The sequence below is a fragment of the Acinonyx jubatus genome, chromosome A3, assembly GCF_027475565.1.
Source record: "Acinonyx jubatus isolate Ajub_Pintada_27869175 chromosome A3, VMU_Ajub_asm_v1.0, whole genome shotgun sequence".
In the NCBI taxonomy this organism is placed as follows: domain Eukaryota; kingdom Metazoa; phylum Chordata; class Mammalia; order Carnivora; family Felidae; genus Acinonyx; species Acinonyx jubatus.
This window is the reverse complement of record NC_069388.1, coordinates 80,965,810-80,988,557: the sequence shown is the minus strand read 5'-3', so window position 1 is coordinate 80,988,557 and position 22,748 is coordinate 80,965,810. Positions and strand designations below refer to the sequence as shown.

General features: G+C 45.5%; 1 protein-coding gene across 1 annotated transcript; it reads right to left on the bottom strand.

Annotated features, from left to right (window-relative positions):
• Nucleotides 1-426: 426 nt before the first annotated feature.
• Nucleotides 427-22,675, bottom strand: SLC1A4 (solute carrier family 1 member 4). The gene is made up of 8 exons (XM_015073646.3): nucleotides 21,820-22,675; nucleotides 13,782-13,824; nucleotides 11,535-11,597; nucleotides 10,016-10,182; nucleotides 7,146-7,379; nucleotides 5,762-5,956; nucleotides 5,320-5,454; nucleotides 427-3,364 (listed from the first exon to the last, which is right to left on the bottom strand). Exons 1-8 carry the CDS (start codon nucleotides 22,344-22,346, stop codon nucleotides 3,130-3,132), a joined length of 1,599 nt encoding a protein of 532 aa, XP_014929132.2. The 5' UTR covers nucleotides 22,347-22,675; the 3' UTR covers nucleotides 427-3,129.
• Between the last annotated feature and the right edge of the window lie 73 nt (nucleotides 22,676-22,748).

Below are 22,748 nucleotides of genomic sequence, written 5' to 3'. Positions count from 1 at the left end.
GTGGATGATGGTGGAGGCCTGGGCCAGTGCCTCATGGAGGGACTATCTCAGTACTATGGACGGGGGCATTCTTCCAGTGTGGCTCATGGCTTACAGATGCTTAGTTAAGGCCTGTTGACCCAGTTGTTCCGACAAGACTTAATTTTATGGAGGTATGTGGCAAAACCACTCACTTTTTCACGAGCCCTGCTAGTGTTGAACAGGAAGCAGCCAGGAGCAGCTGGACGTTCACCTCCCGCAAGCCGCATCAGTGACCGTCCTGCAGGGTTCTGCCCCCCTGAGTCAGCCTACCCTGCCTCAGGCGGTCAGGCTGGTTAAGAGCTGCTAGAACCAAAATCAATTCAGTCACCCTCAGGCGATGCCCTAGCAGAGCTCCATTGGTAAATGCCACTTCAAACATAAGAAAGGAATAAAGGAACGTGCAGATCCTAGTAGAAATACTGTATTCATTTTGAGGACTGCTATGTTTTAAGGCAAATGTCACACATATAAAACAGTCAGAGATTAACAGTATCTGAACAGTATTTATGACAACATGTTAGAATAGCAGGGGAGACAGCTTCAGACAACGAGAAAGTGGGATTTTCCCCAGCTGGGTCACTCCTGCTCTGATTCCTCTTGTGGACTGAAACACGGGGAGAAACATGGCACCTTCTTCCTCCCAGGAGAAGCGGGGCGATCATCAGGATTTCATAGAGAAGCACCCTTCTCCAGGCCACAGCATGCTACCTAGTGCATTGCCAGTTTCGGGACAGAGCGTGTGCAGTCACTGGATGTACGGCTTTGATGCTTATATTTTGTGAAAGAATTCACTTTTAGAAACAGAAGAATCAGTTTGCAGAAGCCCTAAAACTTATGGTTAGATCACCTCTATCCAAACTCAAACTTGCTTAGATTGGAGCTAAAACAATGTGTCTAACACACATACACATGTGCATTTGTGTGCATATGTAGCCATGGATATATGTGGGAGAAGGAAAGATAAGATCTCTAGAAGGCAGAAAAATCGTGAATGTTCACTTGCGATTTGGGATCAGTGTGATTGTCTCTCTTTTAAAAACAGAAGGGGATCAACAACCAGCCAGAGTGTAAAGGTTTCCAGGCACCTCTCAGCTTGGTTCCTGGTCACTCCTGGCTTCACAGAGGACAGGAGAGACTTAGCTGGTTTAAAGAGATTTGGAGGGACTTGGGCCTCCCCACCAGCTGGACTGGCTCTGTGTAGCAGGGCTCTTCCCCACTCCTTCCACTCAGGAACACAACCCCGGTTTTAAAACGGAGAAGTCTGACTGTTTCTGTCCTGCCCGCCCATTCTCAGTACAATGGGACACACATCCTAACGTGTGTGTGTGTGTGTGTTTCGCTTCTGCAGGGCCTGGGTGACAGCAATGCCACGGCAACAGGGAAAATAAGAAAACGAAGGATGCCGACAGTCTGGGAGCTGTTGTGGCCTGTTGTGAGTGGCAGAGCTGCTGCCCGGGTCTTGGAGTCACACGGAAGTCAGGGACCCAGAAATGTGGTGGGAGGTGGGGGTGGCTGATTCAGGAACACTTGAACGACATCAGGAGGTTGCACTTGATGCTATCAAATAACTACAAAGAGAACGAGGGGCATGATAGAAGTGGTTAATGCACACGGAGCACAAAGCCCTGGTCGTAAGAGATATTTTTACCAGCAGGATGAGGCCTCTGTGGAGAAAGGTATCACTTAGGTAAAAACTAACAGCATTGGGGTGTCAGCACTTGATATCCAAGAACTGAAATGGTTGTTTTCACGGATTCACTAACTTTGCCTCACCAAATCCCTCTGAGGTAGGTAAGAGGCAGGTGACATCAGCCCCATTTTACAAATGGGGTAAAGTGAGGCCCAGGACTTGCTGTAGGTCACACCAAGGATACACACCACAGCCACAGTGAAATAGCATTCTTGTGCCTTTCAATCCTCCCTGTCCCTGGCAACACCGGTCTTCTTTATGAAGCCTCCTCGCCTACATTCAAACCCAGTCAGTAGGCATCTGGAGGAAGCAGACATTTGGCTTATAATTTAAATCTTGATGTACTGGCAGGAAAAGAAACTAAGCCCACAGAAATCAGCCAAAGCTGGGGGGTCTGGGGACCTTGGAATGGGGGCATCCCACCCTAATTAGTGAGTGGGTTTGTGGTTTTCTTTTTGTCTTTGTTTTGCTGCAGTGCAGCATTTTAGGGGTCTGGTTGAATTATAATAATAGACTGATAAACCAACAAGGGTTCTGAATGTGATGACCATGGAGGAAGAGGCCCCTCTCTGCCTATTGCCAGATCGGAGTGGATGGGGATAAAGCTACAGTGTGGTCAGAGGCCAGGTCACAGAAGCAGCAAATTTCCCCAGGGGCTGGGACGAGAATAAGGATGACTGTGTGTGTGTGTGTGTGTGTGTGTGTGTGTGTGTGTGCGCCCGTCCTGATAGGGTGCATCCCTTCCCCTGCAGGCTGCATGCCCCCTCCTTTCTCTGACCTCAGAATTTAAACTGTTTGCTTAGTGCCCCTGACCAGAGACCCCCGCAGTGCTAACACCATCTAGAGTATTTCTAACTTGACAACATGCAGTGCCTCCAAGCCCCCAAGCAACCAGTGAATCAGAAGCCAGCCACACCTCGCAACAGTACAAAATCTAGACACCTCGAGTCCCAGCTCAGTGAATTCCAGCCAAGGGTAAGAATTTAGGAATTTTTCCAATTACTCCGGCTCATGAGGCAATGCGACAGATGACTGTAAGCCCCCTGGGTTTGCCCAGAGAGCACCCAGTGCAGACCTGACTGGGTGCAATGAGGAGTACATGTTCCACACTCTGACTGCCAGGACCTGTGAGCCTGCTACGCACCCAGCCTGGCAGCTGGAGGGCGTGTTTCCAAACAGAGCACACACGGTTGCACCTGGACACGGATGAAGCCGAATATCAGAGTGCCCTGGTCTTCGGTAACCAGTTCCCACTGGGAAGCCCAATGCCTGTGCCGAGAGGTAATCCTCAAACTGGTGATTGGGCCAAAGCATTGCTTGGAGGCTAAAAGTCAGAGAGCGAGCGCGGTGTCTGGCATTCGGCAGCTGCACTAACAGGCCGGGCACCGCCGCTGCAGGCAAGCCCAAAGCAAGCCCTGTCACAGAACCGACTCCTTGGATTCCAGTTCCGGGGCGCTGGCCGCAGGGCCGGCAGGGTTCTGGTGTGTTACCAGGGGCGACGTCTCCTCCTCCGATTTGCAGTTGGGGACGGCCTCCACCTTCACCTCGCTCAGTTCCTGCTCCTCTTTCTTCATCGCCTTCTGATTCAGGTGGTGGAGAATGCCCGCACCCAGGGCGTCCCCTTCCACATTCACCACGGTGGTGGTGCGGTCCCTGCAGGAAAAGACAAGGCAGGCCTCACACCGGTGCTGCGGTGACAGCAGCCTGCAGGCCCTGCTGTTTTCTGGACAGCAGGCTACTAAGGGCACAAGCCTCACTTCACTCTAAACTGATTTTCTTTCAATATTTCTTATTTCGTGAAACTAATAACCTGATTGTGGAAAACCTGGAAGAAAGAGAAATATAAAGAAGAAAACAAAAGTCAGCCATCCATACCTCACAACTCTGAGAGAATCTAGTAACATTTGATCTGTTTCCTTCCAGTCATCTTCCTGTGTATGTATTTTTGGTAGAATAGACATCATCATATGAAAATCACATATAACTGGGATGGATAGTGTAGACGTGGTTTTGTATCCAGCTTCTCTCCCACTCTCAGTACACCGTGGGAACACCCCTTCTTTTTCTCACCTCAACACTGCGTCTCTGCTGAATGTTAATCTTCGTATGTATTCCATGGCGGTTGGCAAACACCATCTCACAGCACTGTCCTTTCCAGAAGCTTGTCTTCCCATAGATTAGCCCAATAACCTTCCTCTCTCCTGGGGTTCAGAACAAGTACAGTGCCCACTTTGAACACAGGGGAAAAGGTGTGAACTTGCCTGACTGACCCAGAGAAGCTGAGGACTGTGGAAGCAGAGGCCACAGGGTGGTGGAGGGCTCACGTGACTTTAGGTCTCTACTGGGCAGCCCACCTGGGGCCCTATTTCCCTGTTCCTAAGTGCCTCTTAAAGGCCTGCCTTCCCCATGCAGAGGCAACTGAGTAAGAAAGCAGACGGGGCCTCTGATGCTCCATTCTGGTCCTGTCCCACTCACCAGCTCAGGGACTGAGTTCTATCTGATGAGCTGTCCGGATGATGCGGGTTTCTGCTGCACATTTCAACCTCATTGTGCTGAGGAGCCATAAGGATTCTGAGAGGCTCCTTCAAATTTCCAGGGCTTACACAAAGGGCTGGAGACCACCATTCCCAACCACAATGGGCAGAGCCGCAAGCCCGGTGCCAGGTTCCAGTTTAGGTTATATGCCATGCCTGGCTCTGGCTAGCCAGGAGTGTCTTCACTAAGGTACTTGTTTACCACCATCCTGGAACTCTTCTATTCACTGTGGAGGTGCTAGCTCATTTAATCTTCAACACAGCTCTGATGTAGGTTGTGCAATTATTCCCACTTGACACGTGAGCACATTAAAACACAGAACAGTTCCAATTACACAACTAATAAATGGCAAAGCTGAGATGTAAACCCAGGTACCTGGGCTCCATGGCTCATTTTCTTATCCATATGTTGCTACTGTCCAACATTAGTAACTCAGGTGAACTTCCCTATAAAATAAGTATTGTTTATACTCAAACAAGGTATCACATGACTCAAGGAATCAGAACTCAGAATCAACACTCACTGTTCCGTGCCATTACAGGAGCGCTGGTGATGGTGGTGCGAATCACACCTCCTTCCTCACTCCATTTCCTCTGTAGTCAAATGCTCTACCACTGAGCTGTACCCCCTAAGTCCGCTTCCTCTGAGCCCAAGCCACTCACATCAGCTGGGTTCATCTTCACTTCCCTCTCAGAAATCACTCCTTGGATGTTCCAGGCCAAGGACAATCATTCCCAAAGGCTCCTTGTAGCCAACAATCTCCATTAGACCCTGTGCCACCTCGGCCTGCACAGGGGACCCAGCCTGGGCCTTGGACCCCTGCTTTCCTGGATGCTCTGACCAAGTTCTCAGTAATGACATTTCATGATCATTCATGGGCCTTTGTCTCTCATATTGTTTAATTTTTTCTAGCTCTAAATCTTGTCTTGCCAGCTCAACTGTAGGCTCCCTTCACAAAGCAGGGAGCATGTGTGAAGTTTCTCTGCATGCCCCAGGCCCTGCAGGGCACCGAGCTCCCAGGGAAGTCAGCACAGACTTTCTTTTATTTAGTGCCCTTAGGACTTGCTACTTACACAATCCAGTCCACAGCCAGGATCAGAGAAAGGTCATGAGTGGGCAGCCCAATGGCCTCCAGGATAATGGCGATGGTGAGGACCCCTCCAGCGGGCACGCCAGCTGCTCCAACGCTGGAGGCTGTGGCCGTCACTCTAGGGGGTGGCACAGAAGATTAGCCGTTAACACAGAACATGGTGTGGGCACAGAGAAATATGCAAAATATGGCAGCTATGGCTTAGAAACTGAAAACCACACAACCCTAGATTCTGCCGGCTGTGCCCTTGAGAGATGATTCACTCTCTTCAAGTAATGAATTCACGCTGTTGTTTTCCTAATGAGACATCCTCAAGTCATGGTGAGACTGGTATTCATGAGGTTTTCCAAAGGAAATCACACATGTGCAAAACCCCTCGAGTTTTGACCCAGGCCTAGAGGTGAAGAAAAGAATAGTGCGCTTACAGAATCGTGAAAATCTGTCCTGCTTTCAGCTCGATGTTGTTGAGCTGGGCGATGAACACGGTGGCCACACACTGGAAGATGGCCGCTCCGTCCATGTTCACGGTGGCCCCGATGGGGAGGATGAACCTGCTGATCCTCTTGTCCACACCGTTGTTCTCCTCAATGCACTTCATCATGGAGGGAAGTGTTGCTGAGCTGGAAATGGAAGAACAACCCACCGTGAGAATAGTCCTTCCCAGCCAGGCTAATATATCACTCAGCTCAGATCCAAGAACAGAGCAATTAGCATCGTCCTCGTTTTTGGTCCCCGCACTCCGAAATCAGAGAAGAATCGGAATTGTTTCAAAGTTTCTGTCATGATGTGGGGTTTTGTCAATTCCCAAAGTATTCAAGATCTGACTCCCTAGATTTACCTGTTATTTACCTGTATACACCTGTTCAAAATATTTCAAGAAACTACACACTACCTCATGGTGCAAACTGTTCTCAAGAGAACAAAGAACTATTTATTCATATGTGCATCTCCTATGTTGAATTTTTCCCCCAAAAAAGTAAAAGGCAAGCTACGATTTTTTTTCCTTTTTAGGGCAAGAAGTAGCAGTGGCTGTGAGTCTGGAGAGTAACTGTGTTCCTAGATAACTCGAAGGTCAAGCCCTACTCCAGCCCGCTCTGCAGGCTCCACAGAGGGTAGCCGGCACAGCTGAGAAGTAGATTTGTTTCTGTCTAAGCCAGAGAATTTACCTACCTAATTCTTTTTACCATTCCTACTGTGTCATATAAATAGCCAGTCAGGATGGGAGGAAACATGCAGTAGAGAGGCAAAAACCAAATGTATAAATGCAATGGGCCACCAGCCTTTGAAAGTTTTTTTAACATATTTGGAAAGCCCAACTGTTTTGAAGGATTTCCAATAATGATAAGGTGCATCTTTTGTACTAAATTAAAAAATCCCACAATACTGTGGATGACGCATCCCTCACCATGATGCCTTGGTCTTATTTTCTAATTCATGTATCCAGAGGTAGAATTGGGGAGGTGTCATTCTGGAACTTCCCTGTGGTGAGTTTTGAGTTAAGTGGTTGCCTTCTTTTACTCAGGCAAAGGTCTTACTAATTAGGGTGAGGACCCACAACTGGGTTAAATAATGATTCGACCTCTAAGGAGCAAGAAGGAGGAGGGAATGAGGCAATCCCTCTTTTTGGCAACCCCAGAAAACCACTTCCATAAAACTGTGGGACTGGTAATTTGAAAAAACCAGACAAGATCAATTGAGAGTTTTCAAGAAATTAAAATATGTCGAGATGTTGGTTGTGCATCACCGACTGGGCTCTGGTCCCACAGTAATATGGCTCCGAGCAGCCAAGGCCGCTTGAAACCGACTCACCTGGAGCACGTGGCAAATGCTGTTGTAAACGGTGTGAGGAGGCCCAGGAGGAACCTGAATGGGTTTTTTCGTGTGAACACAAAATAAATAAGTGGCAGAACAATTCCTCCATGAATAAAATGGCCCAATATGGATGTGAAGATATATTTTCCAAGGCTGGTCACCAGCACAATGATGTCTTTCATTTCCAAAATCTTGCTTCCAACCAGGAACATGATGCCCACAGGCACATACCTAGGGCATGAGCATAGGGTACTTGTCAGTAAGAGTGATGTGATGATGGGGCTGGGAGATGCAGACCCTTCCTGATATACAACACAGGGACTTTCAACTAAGTGGTCTTCATTTCTCCTTAGGATAAGCCTAGGGGCTCCTGACTGGCTCAGTCGGTAGAGCATGCAACTCTAGATCTCAGGGTAGTGAGTTCATGCCCCACCTTGAGTGTGGGACCTGCTTAAAAAAAAAAAAAAAAGAAAAAAATGAAGCTCTCCCTAGTATGATTCTGAGGAATAGAAAAGGATGGGCCTATTTTATAGGCTGTGAAACTAAGTAAAATTAACATGATAAATCACCAGGGATAAGAGGGTCAGGACCAGAACCCAGACTTCTTTCCCCTTGGGTATATTATGTTCTTAATAGAGGGATGCTACCAACCACCTGGGCTCCTTAGTGGAAAGCCAAGGAACTCCTCAAGATCAAAGCCTCTGGGACTGAGAACCTGACTTTCAGCCTTGGTCAGGCTTGTTCTGAGAACTTAGAAAAACAAAAGACTAACACCTATTTTGTAGAATTGCTGTGATACAGAACTGAGCCAAAGCTGGGACTTTTGTTAAGTTTTAAATTCCTTGTGGTTTGCAAAACATGATTCCGTGGGAAAAAGTCATTAACAATGACCCTCAGGGAACACTCCTCGAACGTGAAGATTTTTTTAATGGCAAGATGGGAGGAAAAAAAGGAAGAAATGAACTATGGGAGCTACAGAAAACAAAAGTCAGCTGTTTTGAAGTTAATATAAATTTAGGAAGAATTTTATAACCATTGACTTTGTAAGTTTCAATTACATAAATATAGTGTCACATAGTTCAAATGTGAAAGTGTTCAAAAGGATGAATAAAGTCTCCCTCCCACTTCTCCCTGCAAGTACTCAGTTTCCTTCCCTGGAGATAGCCAATGTCACTGGTTTCTTGAATTTTCTTTACAGATATTCTAAGCAGTATTATTAATTTTAAATTCCATAGCAACTCATGAATGCACTGTCCTTTCAAAAAATTAGAACACAGATTAGGCCAAAATCCTCTTTAGGCACCACCCTCATGCCAGACTCCTCCTCAGAGAACTACTTTGCTTACTATGCATTTAGATACATAGGTATGTATTTAAGACTTTTAAAAGTATTATTTACTTACTTACTTACTTACTTACTTACTTATTTATTTATTTATTTATTTAGAGAAGGGGGAGAGGCAGACAGAGGGAGAGAGAATCCCAAACTGGCTCTGCACTGTCAGCACAGAGCCTGACGTGGGACTCGAACTCACGAACCGTGAGATCATGACCTGAGCCAAAATCAAGAGTTGGATGCTTAACTGACTGAGCCACCCAGGCACCCCCAGGTAAGGCGTTTTAAACCCTAATTCTGGTGAGATGCGCTTACTGGGCAACAGATCGCCACTCCAGTCAGACACACAGCAGGCTCTGCCTCTGTGACTAGTACCTTGAATTGAAGGAATGACTATAAATTGGTTTCCAGATTGAAAGTGTCTTAACCCAAGAACATCACTTTCTTGAATAATCTCCTGTAATCTAAACTTTTGAGAAGATTTTAGACTAAAAAAATAAGCCAGGAAAAGAACCTGACATGTGATGAAAATACTTTTTTCTTTCTGAAAATATTTTTCTCCCCAGAACAACAATAGTCATATGAAGGGTCACATTTGCAAGGATAGAGTCAGATTCTGGAATTTTTGGTTGGGGAAGATAAACACCACCAGTGGGGGCACTGGACTTGGCCTCCCATTAATGATAAACTTCACTACCAAATTCCAGGCTTCTGTCCTAAAATCTGCCACCCTAATGCTATCTGATAGAAGTTCTGGGATATTTAAGGGTTTACAATAAGGAAAATGCTTTGTGTATGAAAGGATAAACTAAGTTTTTTGACAATGTATGTGTAGAAGTTAAAACCCACAGAAGTTTGACTTGAGTAAAACAGCAAGATAAAGCTTATAAGGAATAGGTGCTGGAATTGGTAGGATTTCTAAGAAATCATTTTGAGAGATCTGGTCCAATTTTTACTTGTTAGCCAGAATCAATCAAATGGTTTTTATTAAACAACTGCCCTTTTATTGATGTCACATAAAGAAACATTTATGTAAAAAGAGACCATTCCAAGTTTATATATGCGTGGGATGAAAATGAATTTGTCTTCCATGCTGTGAAATATTATAGTAAGGGGCCCCTTTGAAGCCTGAGGTGTATGGTTTTAAGATAAATAAGCCTTATTTTACATAGCAGATAGCAGATTTATGGAGCTGATTGACCCACAAGATGGTATGGGCATCCTATATGATACGGATAATGGTAGAAACCCATAAATAAATCACCAGTGACAGAACCATAAGGTTCACCGTGGGTGGTGAAGAAGGCACAGGTAGCTATGGCACATTCCTGATTCTCTGAGACTGGGGACGTGACGAGAAACCTCTCCACTTCCACCACCCCCTCTATCAAGTCTGGCCTAAGGCGCATCAACCACAGATGGAGTTCTGAGCCAGGTTGGCCCCACAGGGGTGACCTCGGACAGTAGACTGGGATTCTTTTCTGGATGGCAGGAGAAATGAGAGGGAGACTAATGCACAGGCCAAACTTACCACATGATCCATGACACCAGCACCATCGTTGCCTCATTGAAGGCATTGAAGAAACGGATGAGCTCTTCTCCTTCGGAGCCGAGTTTCTTTAGGGCCACTCCTAACACCAGGGCAAAGAGGACCAGTCCTAAAATGTTCATCCCTTCGATCTCAGTGCCAATGGGGATCTGTGGGATCAGAAGGGACAGAGGATCTAAGTTTATAATCTATGAGTGAGAATTCAAGTAGAGGTCAGACGATCACTTCAAAGGGTTGCTTTTAGGAGATCCGGTTAATATAACATTGTATATCAACTACACTTTGATGATAAATATAAAAAAATAAATTTAAAAAAATAAAAGAGCTGGTTGGTGAAAAGTTTCTTCAGATCGAGAGTCAATGATTGTAATTGTGCCTCCCAAATGTCCACAAATTCTTTGGCTAGACTGTTGTGGTGGCCCTCCTAGCTGACAAATTTCACAAAAGATTTTCAGGATCAACGTGGATATTTTTAGGATATTCTTTCCTAAGTCACTGACTTAAAATATATAGACATACTGTATTCCTTTTTTTTCCCCATAATGCTCAATCGCACTACTACAAGCATATATTGGAGTAATGTTTATTCCATCAAAACACACCATGAAATTCTGAACAGGAAACATATGTCAGCACGGCAAAAATAGAAACAGCATTTTTACCACAGATCTAAGTTCTAGTCCCAGCTCTGATATTAAATGACTTCTCAGACTTTCAGGTTCTTCAACTGTCAGATGAAATGAACTGGACTAATTAGTAGTTTTCAACTTTTTTTTTTAAGTAGAACTTTTCCTCAATCAAAGAAAGACTGGGATAACTCAGAGCCCCTCAGCCCTCAGAAGCTGTATGTGTGGGGTGGGGAAAGGGTAAAGTACCTGCTTCTTCCCATGACAGCTCTGGAGAAGCACTGAATAATCCTCAAGGTCCCCTGTCCCTTCCAGCTCTTATCATGAAGGCTGGGACCTCACCCAGTGTCTGGCCAATAATAGCTGCTCCAAGAACATGTGTGAATGAATGATGGCAATAGTGAGTTAAGGCCCCAAGATAAGTTCTATGTGTAGAGGTAGTTATATTTTATTAGTTATATTTCAGGATGGCAGAAGGGGTGTTATTATATATATATATATATATATATATATATATATATATATATAATATAAATATATAATATAAATATACAAAATATATAAAATATATTTTCATATATTTACATATATAAAATATATTTAAAAATAGACAAAATATATTGAAGAAAGGGTATATTAGTTCCAATTCAATGAAATGGATCTACTAAAGATTCCAATACTACAGATGCTGGCCTTTGGCCATGTTGGTAAATAACCTAAGGAACAAACCTAATGTATGTTCTTCGGACAGTTCATTCAAACACCAGAGTTTTCAACCCTGCTGAGGAAAAGATGCATCACGTAAGCTCCTGCAATTAGAAGCATTATTTGCTTTATAAGTCATTTGCCACAAGTGATCTTGTAAAGAGTTTTACCTTTTCATGGGTTACGTTTCCAGAGCTCGTGTTGTGGGTCATCTCTCTATAATCAGTTGCATACTGGGAACAAGAGAAAGAAAAACCCGCTGTTAGTTCACAGGTGAAGACCAATCAGAGGAAGGGACACGACTGTGGGGCCTCTTGTTACTCCTCACTATTCACTCCAAGTGTTCTCAGAATTCCTCACTCGGTTGGCCTGACAAGGGCCTATGAGAACTGTACAAAAGTTACTTAAGGCCAAGGCAGCATACACCCCAAGAGGCCTCTGCATTATTCAGGGACCCACAGCGTTAGGGACAATGGTTTGGAGGAGGAGGTCTGCACAATTTCATCCTGATAGTTTGATATTTCAAACAGCTGGCACTTTGTTACTTGGAGAACATTAATTTCATAATGCTGAAGTTTACTTTTCAATGTCTTATTTTATTTTTTTTAATTGATTTTTTAAAATCTTTACTTATTTATTTTTTTATAGAGAGCACAATGGAGAGGTAGAGAGAGAGGGAGACAGAGGATCCGAAGCAGGCTCTGCACTGACAACAGTGAGCCTGATGCAGGGCTCAAACTCACAAACCGCAGAATCATGACCCGAGCCAAAGTCGGAAGCTCAACTGACTGAGTCACCCAGGCGCCCCTATTTTCATTCATACATTTATGCTCCACTTTGTTCCAGAACTTGTTTGAGCTTGACTGCTTTTTCAACATCTACTTCTAATTTGCCTTGGCCTCTACTCTCCAAAGCAAAGGATGTGAGGCAAGATGGCATTTTCTGGCTAAGTCATCTGGGAGACTCACTTTTAAGTACAATGACTCTCCAAACTCTGGTCCTACAGTTGACTTCACATACTTCTGCCTGATGCACACAGCTGTCTCCCTGTGGCGGTATGCACAATTGAATGGAATCCGTTATAAAACACCTTTCCTGACCTCTTCTAAGGACACCTGGTTCTGAACTGTCCCGAGGAGCCCTTTAGGGTATACTGCTTTGTGCCTACGGTTGATGAGGTCTGGTTTCTTTCAGCTTTGATTTATCAAGCTTTCAGACAGACAGAGGTGTTCAGCTGTCCTGTGATTAAGGGTGACAGGGGAAACAAAACTCACCCTACACCTTCTGTGACAAGCACTGAAAACTCCATAAACCTTTTACTTTTTTCCTATCTCACATTATAAATACAAGCCACAGCTGTGTTTACATGCAGTTCTTAAAAACAGGAGTGGGGGCACCTGGGTGGCTCAGTCGGTTAAGCAACTGACTCCTGATTTTGGCTCAGGTTATGATCTCACGATTCGTGAGATCAAGCCCCTCATTGGGCTGTGCATTGACAGTGTGGAGCCTGCTTGGGATTCTCTCCCTCTCTCTCTGTCCCTCCCCAATTCACGTGCAAGCTCTCTCTCCCTCTCAAAAATAAACAAATACACCTTTAAAATAAATAAAATAAAAATAAGAGAGAGAGAGGGAGAGAGGGCTGTAAGTAGAAACAGAAACGTTTGCTTGGAAAAGGTAATGAGATTAGTCTATCTAATCTAGACCTTTATATTCCTTCTCCTCACAAAGCAGGACTATAGGGACGTTACTTGCAGTCTTGCAAACATTAGAGAAAAACGGAAACAATCTGTCTATCAATACGGGACTGACAGAAAGAAATTATGATATGCTCATACAGTGGAATACGGCCATTAACATTATGCAGAAGGATATTTACTGACATGAAAAATGTTTATCATATGCTGCCTTAAAGCAGAGATTAAAAACAATATGTGTAGTATGTGTACATACTATTAAAACGTGTAGTATAATTATTTTTATTTTTAAAATGTGTGTGTGTGTGTGCGCATGCAGAGAAAAAACATATCTGAAGGATGCATACCAAAATGTTAATGGATATCTCTAGGTAGTGGTTATGGTGATTTTTAGTTTCTTCCATATTTTTCATATTTTGCACTTTATTTTTTTTGCATGAACATATATGACCTTTATAATCAGAAAAAAAGATAAGAGTATATATATCTTTCCCAGGTGATACGAAAAGATGATGGATCCAGGGGGATATTTCAGGAAACCTTTCTGTTTTTTGTGGTTTGGTTTGTTTTTACTCCAGGGTCCCCTCTATAAAAATGTAAGCCAGCGTACCAAGTTTTGTTAACAATACTACCTGGCCTGTCCCGCCTTACCTAACTCTACAGCCGAGTTTATACACCACCCCAATCAAAGTTTCCCGTTCTTAACAAAGCATCAAGCCTTACCGTGCGGAAAGTGGCAACCACAAGATTTGAGGGAAACAGGTTTCTGTTGGAAAAGAAAGCACTTTGTCAGTGTTAAGATTCAGCATTCAAAGCGTCTGCTCTAAGATGCCCATTCCTGACAGCTCAACACACAATGTTCCCTCTCTCTCCACCTCCAGAAGTTACTGTGGCCCCTGCTTGACCCAGGCACCCTACTATGCCTTGGCTGCTAGGCCACAATAGATGCTCTGAGAGCACAGAGTCTTATGCTCATCTCCCTCGTGGTACTCCAGGAAAACCATAGCACTCTCTTTTCCCCAAGAAGTTAAGCCCTATTGCGGAGGTTTTCAGCAAGAGTGGTACAGCCCACTGGTGAAATCCAAGGGAATGTTTTCATTGTCAAAATAATTGGGGGGCATTCCTGCAGTTGGGGGAGTGTGTATAGCGGAAGGTGCCAGGTCCCAGCTATTCGTTCTACTGAGGCCCTCACGTGGCCTTCACGCTGTCCAAATGTCCTATATACCTGTAGATGAAAACCTTATTTATAATTACCTCAGCCTAAACCAACTCCAAAACAAGGTTGGCTTTTGGGTTTTTTGCACAATTTGAACTTACACTGAATTTTCCAGAAATGCAACTACTGTGTAAAATGTGGGATAATTTTTTGCTTTATTCAGAATCTTGCAAAAAATTGTTCATCTTTCTGGAAAATCACATCATGAATGGCAAATTGTAGGATCTGAGTCCTTAATTACCCACACAAGTATCAAGTACCAGCCTGCATTTACAGCTGTCTCATTCACAGTGAATGTAAATTGAGAAGCAAGCACCTAGCCACTTTGTTTCAGGATACTTATGTATTAAAACATATTATTTTTTATTATACATTACTCTCCTTTTATCTTTTTATATTACTGTTGAGTCATGTTGATGCTTTGAGATTATGTGTGTAGGTAAATTCTATTTATGGATTTCATTTCAGGATGAAGAGTTTTATAAAATATTTGTCATAAAAGGAGGGCAATAGAACTGATCAAATTAAGCTAGATTTTGAAACCAAAATCTATTCATGCAAACAGTTTTTACTGAGAGCCTCCTTTGGATCAGGCTCTATGCAAGACGCTGGTCTTAATATATAACAAAATTCCAGTGACATTTCCCTGTCCATTGGTTGTACCACTTCCTTTAAGAATAAGTCTAGAAGAGGGGTGCCTGGGTGGCTCAGTTGGTTGACTATCCGACTTTGGCTCAGGTCACGATCTCACAGTTTGTGGGTTCAAGCCCTGCATCAGGCTCTGTGCTGACAGCTCAGAGCCTGGAGCCTGCTTCAGATTCTGTGTCTCCCCCTCTCTCTTCCCCTCCCATGCTCATGCTCTGTTTCTCTATGTCTCTCAATAATAAATAACCATTAAAAAAAAAAAAAGAATAAGTCTAAAAGAGTGAAACACTCCAAATCATCCTTTACAATTTATGTCAAACTTATCCAGTAATTCTGACTTCTGTGGTTGAATTGTTTCCCTAGCACTGGAATCTCTATGCAACTATTTGCAATGCATTTGGTTTCAGAGGTAGGCAGCTCTGACTGCAACCTGGCTTGGCAAGCAGTCTAAGATAGGCTCCTGGAAGTCACATCTTGTGCAATGCCCTTCCCTTCAGTGTGGGCTAGAAGGACCTCCTTCTAGCCAGTAGAATACAGCAAAGGTGATGGGGTGTCATTTTCAAGATTCAGTTACATAAAATCGTGGCTTCCTTCTTGCTAGAAGACTTTCCTTATTGCAATTCATTCTTTATTAAAACTCATTGAACTGTACACCTAAAATGGGTGCATTTTATTGTACCTAAATCACATCTCAAAATTGCTTAAAAAAATAAAAAGATACAGTGCTAACTGCAAAGAAGATTTTACAACCATAAAAATGCATACTTTCAATGGGATGACTGAACTTTCTATAGCTCAGCTCTCAGATGTGAATCCCTAGGAAGGCACCACCTGGGGGCAGTGAGATGGAGCTCATGCATCCACAAAATCATTCTCCTCTCCCTTGGTCCCTCTGGTCACCACAGAACATGCGCAGTCCCTCTTGCCCACACCAAGGGCAAGGAGCTGAGATTGTGGCAGTAAAGCAAAACATTTCTCTGTGCTCTTGACAGATTGTGCCTTTGGTGTTGTTGGGGGGGGGGGGGGCGGGTTGGTATATAGATACAGGTGCCATAATTTAAAAGTGTCAAGTCCATACTAAATTCAGAGAGCCAAGTCAGACCAAATCAGGAGAGAGTGAACGGACAAGCCTTTCCAGTGCTATAGGAGTCTTTGGGTACACTACTTAAACAGAAAAACCGGTCTGGGCTGAGGCTGAACTGCCGGAAGGAGAACTTCTGTCAGCGGTAGCATATGCTCCCGCAGCTCACACAGTGAAACACTTCAAAGATGTTTCTTCTTTATACATTGGGTACCGTTTGCTCTTCTGATCCTATTTGTCAAGGGTGGTCTGCATTTCCCTGTCCTATATGAAAAGAATGGAAAACAATTTACTTTTGCTTAGGCATATTTTTTGTTCCAGAAATATTTCCTTTTATTTAGGTTCAAAAATTCTTTACCAAATTTATGAAAATTTCAAAGGCTCTTCAGAACAGGATATGGCACGGTATGTGCGCCTGCTATATATTTATTACCCTTAGTGTTTATTGTTAGAGTCCGTTAACAGGGACATGCCCCTTCAGATCTTGCTACCCCCTACAAGGCTGGGAGCAGAGGAAGGGCTGGGGGTCCTGGGCTTGCACTATGGTGACAGTAGGGGGCAGGGGGAGTAATCTACCCTCTTCCTAAGGCCCATATCCAGTTTTAGATTCCAGCTAGTAAGGTTACTGCTGGGCCCCCGGGGTGGGGGACTTTTGGGGAAATGAGGCTAAGAACAGCACTAATTCTCTGTAGCAAGTAGCCTGAGGGCTGTCCTTGAGGGGCTGGGACACTTGAAAATATTAGCAAGACACTCCAATATTCACTCATTTAATACTCATAACAAGTGTAAGCAGTAGATATTATTATTAGCCTCATTTTACAGATAAGTAAACTGAAGCACAGAGAGGCTAGCTGACTTGTCCACACAGCTAGTAAGTGGCAGAGCTGGATTCAAACCCAAGTCTGTTTTTATTTGTTTGTTTGTTTATAAGGTTCATTCTTGACAGAGAGAGAGAGAGAGAGAGAGAGAGAAAATGGGAAACAGAGCACGAGCAGGGGAGAGGCAGAGAGAAAGAGAGGGAGGCACAGAATCCCAAACAGGCTCCACGCTCTGAGCTGGCAGCACAGAGCCTGATACGGGGCTCAAATTCACCAATTGCAAAATCATGACCTGAGCCAAAGTTAGACATTTAACTGACTGAGCCACCCAGGAGCCCCCTTCAGTGTCTGCTTTTAATCACCACCCATGTGGCCTCTCCGGGGGCTCTTTTCAGTCTCTCAACTATTCAGGTAGCCTCCTGGGTGGCAGAAGGAAAGATGTCGGGTTAAAACCTTTTAGTGTTTGTTTTTTTAAAACAACAAAGTGTCACCTTTTCCCTTTAGTGACTACTTAGTTTGAGAACCCTCGGTTAATTTGGATCCTTGTTAGATTTGCTAAGAGTCTACATTTTGCCTATAGAAGAGAGACATAGGGCATGGGTCAAACAACCTGCTGTGGCCCAACAGTTAAAAGAAATTATTCACTATTCACTGCCTTGACTGTGATCTCGGGGCTGATAATAGAGCTCAGTCTGATAGGTTTCTTTGCAGCTATTAAAGAAATGTGTTTTTTGCGGAGAGGCATCCTATTCACACCAGTCCTTGAAAGGAAAAGGAAGTCCCTTACGTCTCCCTCTGCGAAGGGAAAGGCTTGTAGCACTATCCACTGTTGAGAAAATGAGCACGAGGAAAAAAAAAAAAGCCTAGAAAACTGAGCAACAGGCAAAATCTCATTTGTGTTTACCATGCACATGGCTGCACCCTGCTACGCTTTTGCAAAAGACAGTGGCCCAGGTCCATTTTTCTGGTTGCCAGTGCAGACGGAGCCCTGGGCCCAAGAGCTGTTCCTACCTGCTACCTTTGCAGATAAGCCTCTGGCTTTCCATTTGGAACTACAAATTTTAGCACCCAAAGGAATGTTAGGAGCCAGTTGTTTCAGTCCTTCCCACTTATAGCTGAAGAAAATTGAGGTCAACTTTGGAGATCACAAACATATAATGCAGGGAGGAACAAAACTGGAATGTCAGGGAGGATATGTGAAGATTTCTGCTCCCTTTTAGAATGGAAGGCTCTTCTGTGTTTAGTTTTCACTTTTCCACATTTTCCAAATTTCCCGTAGTGCTGATTCTATCAGTCCAAAATATAGTAACTGTTCACTTCTTTTTCTCCAAGCTCGTGTGGTTCCCAACACACTTAAAGACTACATTAGCTTCAAGTCCTCCTCGGCTGTCCCCGTCTGTTTACTCTCGCTTCTTTCAGACTACGAAAAGAGGGCCATCCCCATAGAGTCACGTGAAACAAACAAACAAAAATCCCAATCGCTCTTAATACTGCTCCATTTATAACAAGAGCAAGCATATATTGGGCAAGCCCTGTTCTAAGAGCTTTACAGACATAACTCATTTAACCCTCAGAACAATCTTCTGAAGTAGTACTTTCATGATGGCTATGAAAGATGAGGAAGCTATGACACAGAGGTTAGGGACATGCTCTAGCACTCATGATCAGGAAGTATTGTTAGGGACCAAGAAGTTCCATAATTTTTTAAAATTTATTTTATTATTTTTTAGTATAATTTATTGTCAAATTGGTTTCCATGCAACACCCGTGCTCATCCCAACAGGTGCCCTCCTCAATGCCCATCACCCACTTTCCCCTCTCCCCCAGCCCTCATCAACCCTCAGTTTGTTCTCAGTATTTAAGTCTCTTATGGTTTGCCAAGAAGTTCCATAACGACTGAGTTCCTGATAACCTGTTTCTGTCTCTTTGGTGCCAAAACCATTTCATTTGGGATGGAAAGTCACAGCTCAATCACTTGGGTCACATCCAGTTCTGAGAGTCCTGTATGGTTCCGGGGCCTGGGCACAGGGCTCTGGGCTGCTCAGGAGGAGACTGGGACTTTCCCACCTGCCAGTTGCTATCCACCAACTCTACCCCTTCTCAACTCTCAAAGGGCCTGCTTCTAGCAGTGCCTCACACCCACTTCCCAGCCTGTTATTTCTAATCCACTGTGCGTTGGAAAATCAAACCACTCAGTAATGGCATTCTGAAAACCTTATCTATTAGCTTCATTTCTTTCTGGCTTGTAGCTCCATCTTGAGAAAAATTCGAAATCTAGGCAGAGAGACCCTGTGGGAGTTGTGAGGCCCTCACCACCAGGAAAGCTCATGGGCTTTAGCAAAGCCTTGGCAGCAGCTGCACGAAGTCATCAGAGACTTCTCTCTGGTATTTAAGTTTTGGGCCCTTACCCGCTGAGGGCCTGCTGGATAACTGAGGTGTTTTGCTGGCAGTCTCATTTCATTCACTGCCCACAGGCAGACAGGACCACACCCTGCCTTTGCCAAGAAACATGCCCAGAATCACATAAAATCAGCATCTGTGGGGTTTCTTTGAAGGAAGAAAATTTAAAACTTCTACCCAGAGAGCGAGGAAGCATTTAGACATGGCTCAGAACTCAGTTTTCTCTCATAAACTGCTCAACGTCAAAGCCAGATCTGAGCAGCAGTAAATAGGCTTCTCTTTGCTGAAGAGGCTCAGATCCTCTGTTTAGAGGAAGTGGGCATTGGCCCTGACCCAAATTATATTCTTACCTGATTCCCATTTGGCCCAGAGCAAATATTTCTGAGATGGTCAGACTAGATCAGCAGCATGGCATCATTACTATGGCATTTTGACTGGGGGAAGGGGAGAGTGGGAGAAATAGAGCCCTGGTACACAAGACCCGTAGTTTCTTTCTTTCTTTTTTAAAGTTTTTTTTTTTTTTTAAGTGATCTCTGTACCCAACATGGGACTCGAACTCACAACCCTGAGATCAAAAGTCGCATGCTTCACTGAGTGAGCTAGCCTGGCGCCCTGACCCATAGTTTTTCTAATTCCTCTTTTGGTAAACCACCCTGTGACCTTGAGCAAATCACTTAATCTCTCTAGTCTCAGTTTCCTCAGTCGTAAAATAGGATCATACGACCTGCCCTACCTTTATCCGAGAGCTGCTGGATTAAAGGAGGTTGGCTGTTGGAAGCATTATGAAATGCAACCTATTCCCAACAAGTCACAACAAAGGTTCTCTTAGTCCTTTCCTGCAGTCCAAGTCACTGAAAAGTCTGCACCAAGACTGGTCAATAAGCCATGATGCTGGGCCACCATTCACTTCAGAAGCAGCTGCTGTAGGGGCTTGGATCTAAAACTAGAAAACCATGATCAGGAAATAAGATGTCCCTTCTGGGATGGGTGGTAATAAAGTAACCCCTCACCTTAACTTGCCCCATTTTTTGGCCACTGTCCCTCTTTTGGAGAGAAAAGAATGCTACTGAGCCTCCTTATGGGATACCGCCAGCAGGTAAGGGCTGGGCATCCACATTCCCTTCCCTGGGCTACTGATCCCTGCAAAAGAGAATCCTTTACCCCCCCCCCCACGCCCCCCAACCACCTTCCCTCCCAGGGAAAGCTGACTGATATAGTACTGAATGTAATGAGCCAAAGGCAGTCTCAACCTCAGCAGACTTTGTTTTCAGTGCCCTATTTAAAAGTTCCAAAACTTTAAGGATCTCTAAAGACTCCAAATATTAAGCTGCCAGATACCAGAGACTGCGATTATATCAAAGTCCTAATGGGCCACCTCCACCTGCCCTTTTGGTAAGAATTTTTTGGTCCCCCTCATCAGACGTCTTGTTTTTTGTTTTTTTTTTTCAAATACAAGTCTTGGACTTCCTGTTGTTATAGTTTCAAATGAACACACTCTCTCTTAAGTGGCAGACAGTCATCACATTTTCCAGAGGGAGCAAAGGAAGTAGCAGGAAGTCAAATCACTTTGCCCAGGGTTTGCTGTTTTTCACAGCCTCAGCAACGTGGAGCTTTGCTTCGTGACTCAAGACAAAACACACCTCCAAGGCTCTGAATCTAGAATTATCGGAAACCTGGAGAGGGAGCCAGCTGAGCTCCTCACTCAGCTGAACCTGGCCAGGCCAGAAAATGCCTCCAGGGTACAGTTTTCCCATCTGTGAACTCTAGGCTAACAGAGAAACCAAGAGATGCTGAGGCTTTGGATAATCCAAAACAACAGAAACAACACTGCATCTCAAGGGATAAAATGCAACTTCTAAGGGTCACAAAAAGCAGGCAAAACTTCCTCCCATCTAGAACTCACTCTTCCAGAAATAAAGCTCCTTGAAACTCACAATACTCTACAGTGGTCCTGACTATGGGGTGAACAGCAACCTGTCCCAAGCCACCAGAAGAGTCAGGTTTCTGGGCAATGGGTCTCATACAGCTAACCCCACCCTTGTTATCCTTGGGACCACTGACAACTCTTCAAAAATTGCCACCATCCGTGTGCGTTGGTGGTATCGTGGTGAGCATAGCTGCCTTCCAAAAATGGCCACCTTACTCTCAGCCAAAGGGCTGAAACAGGGACGGCCAGACATTACAGGTGAGGATGACCCAACAAGCACAATTTAACCAATGCTCCCAGAAGTTTTCAGGCACTGTGCAGAAAAATGGGGTGAAGATATCCGGCCTGATTGGAACGTTTTTAATGGTGAGGGTGGCCAGAGAGTTTAAGGAGTACAGTACAGGTGAGACAGCTGCCTCTTCCCTCACACACACTCATACCTAACGGTGGGGCTGGTTCTTGGCTATAACATGCAGACGGTATTTTCATATTAAAAAAAAAAAAGTTAAAGTCCACCAGCAGCCAATTAAGAATGAACTCTTAGCAGTATATGAGGGTGATGTGTGTGTGTGTGTGTGTGTGTGTGTGTGTGTGCGCGCGCGCGCGCGCGCACTGGAGTGTATTTGAGAGCTGGCATTCCTCACTGTGCACTTGGCAAGGTGGGGGAGCGTTACCTGGCCAGGTCGAGGAAAGAGTCCACTGTCTCTTTGGGGACCGGAGGGGACCCCGACTCTTCCAGCCCCAGGTCGCTGGACTGAAGGGTCTGCGCGCCAGACCCAGGCTTGATGATGAACGCCAAAGCGACGGCGAGCGCCGAGGCGCCAAGCGTGGTGAGGCCGAAGTAGGCGATGGCGATGCCGCCCAGGCGCCCGAGAGAGCTGGCGTCGAGGGAGGCGGCGCCCGACACTAGGCTGCAGACTACCAGCGGCAGGATGATCATGCGCAGCATGCGGAGCAGCATTTCGCCGGGGAAGGCCAGGTAGGCTACCTGCGTGCGGCTGAGGCCGAGCCCGCGCAGCGCCGCGCCCAGGCCGGCGCCCGCCACCACTCCGGACACGGTGAACAGCACGAGCGCGTTCCGCCGTAGTAAGCCCGCGCAGCGCCGCGCGAGTCCCCCCGCGGACCCCGGCGCGCCAGGCCCTGCCGCAGGCCCCGCCTGGGTGCCGTCCAGGTAGCCGTTGGTCTCGCTGCTCTTCTCCATGGCGGTGCCCGCGGCCCCGAGCTGTTGGAGGCGGGGGACTTTGCTCTGGGATAAGACGAGGCTCTCAATGAACGGATCAGGCGGAGCTGGCGACGTCCGCCAGCTGTGTCCCGCGGGTTTTGGGAGGCGGCCCGCGGAGAGCTCCCGACCTGGGCGCAGAAGCAGGTGTGGAAAGGGCCAGGAGAGGCGCGGGAGAGAGGGCTGGAGCACCGGCCTGAGTGTGTCGCGCCGCGCCCAACCTTCCCACAGCGGTCGCGAGCTGGAGATGATGCAACGCGGGAGCCGCGAGAACGGACGCAGATGGGAAGAACCGAGGGAGCTGGGAGCGGCCCGAGCCCGCCCCTTCACACCCGCCGCCCCGCCCCCCGCGACTTCGGCCAATCAACGTCCGGGAGCCGCCCC

What these genes read in the sequence shown, in the direction of transcription:
- SLC1A4 (XM_015073646.3), bottom strand. Translation starts at nt 22,346, where the DNA reads ATGGAGAAGAGCAGCGAGACCAACGGCTACCTGGACGGCACCCAGGCG. An exon ending in TGGTTGCCACTTTCCGCACG is followed by an intron (nt 11,598 to 13,781) that starts GTAAGGCTTGAT and finishes TCTTGTTCCCAG; the next exon opens with TATGCAACTGATTATAGAGA. An exon ending in GCATTTGCCACGTGCTCCAG is followed by an intron (nt 5,957 to 7,145) that starts GTGAGTCGGTTT and finishes TTCCATTTCCAG; the next exon opens with CTCAGCAACACTTCCCTCCA.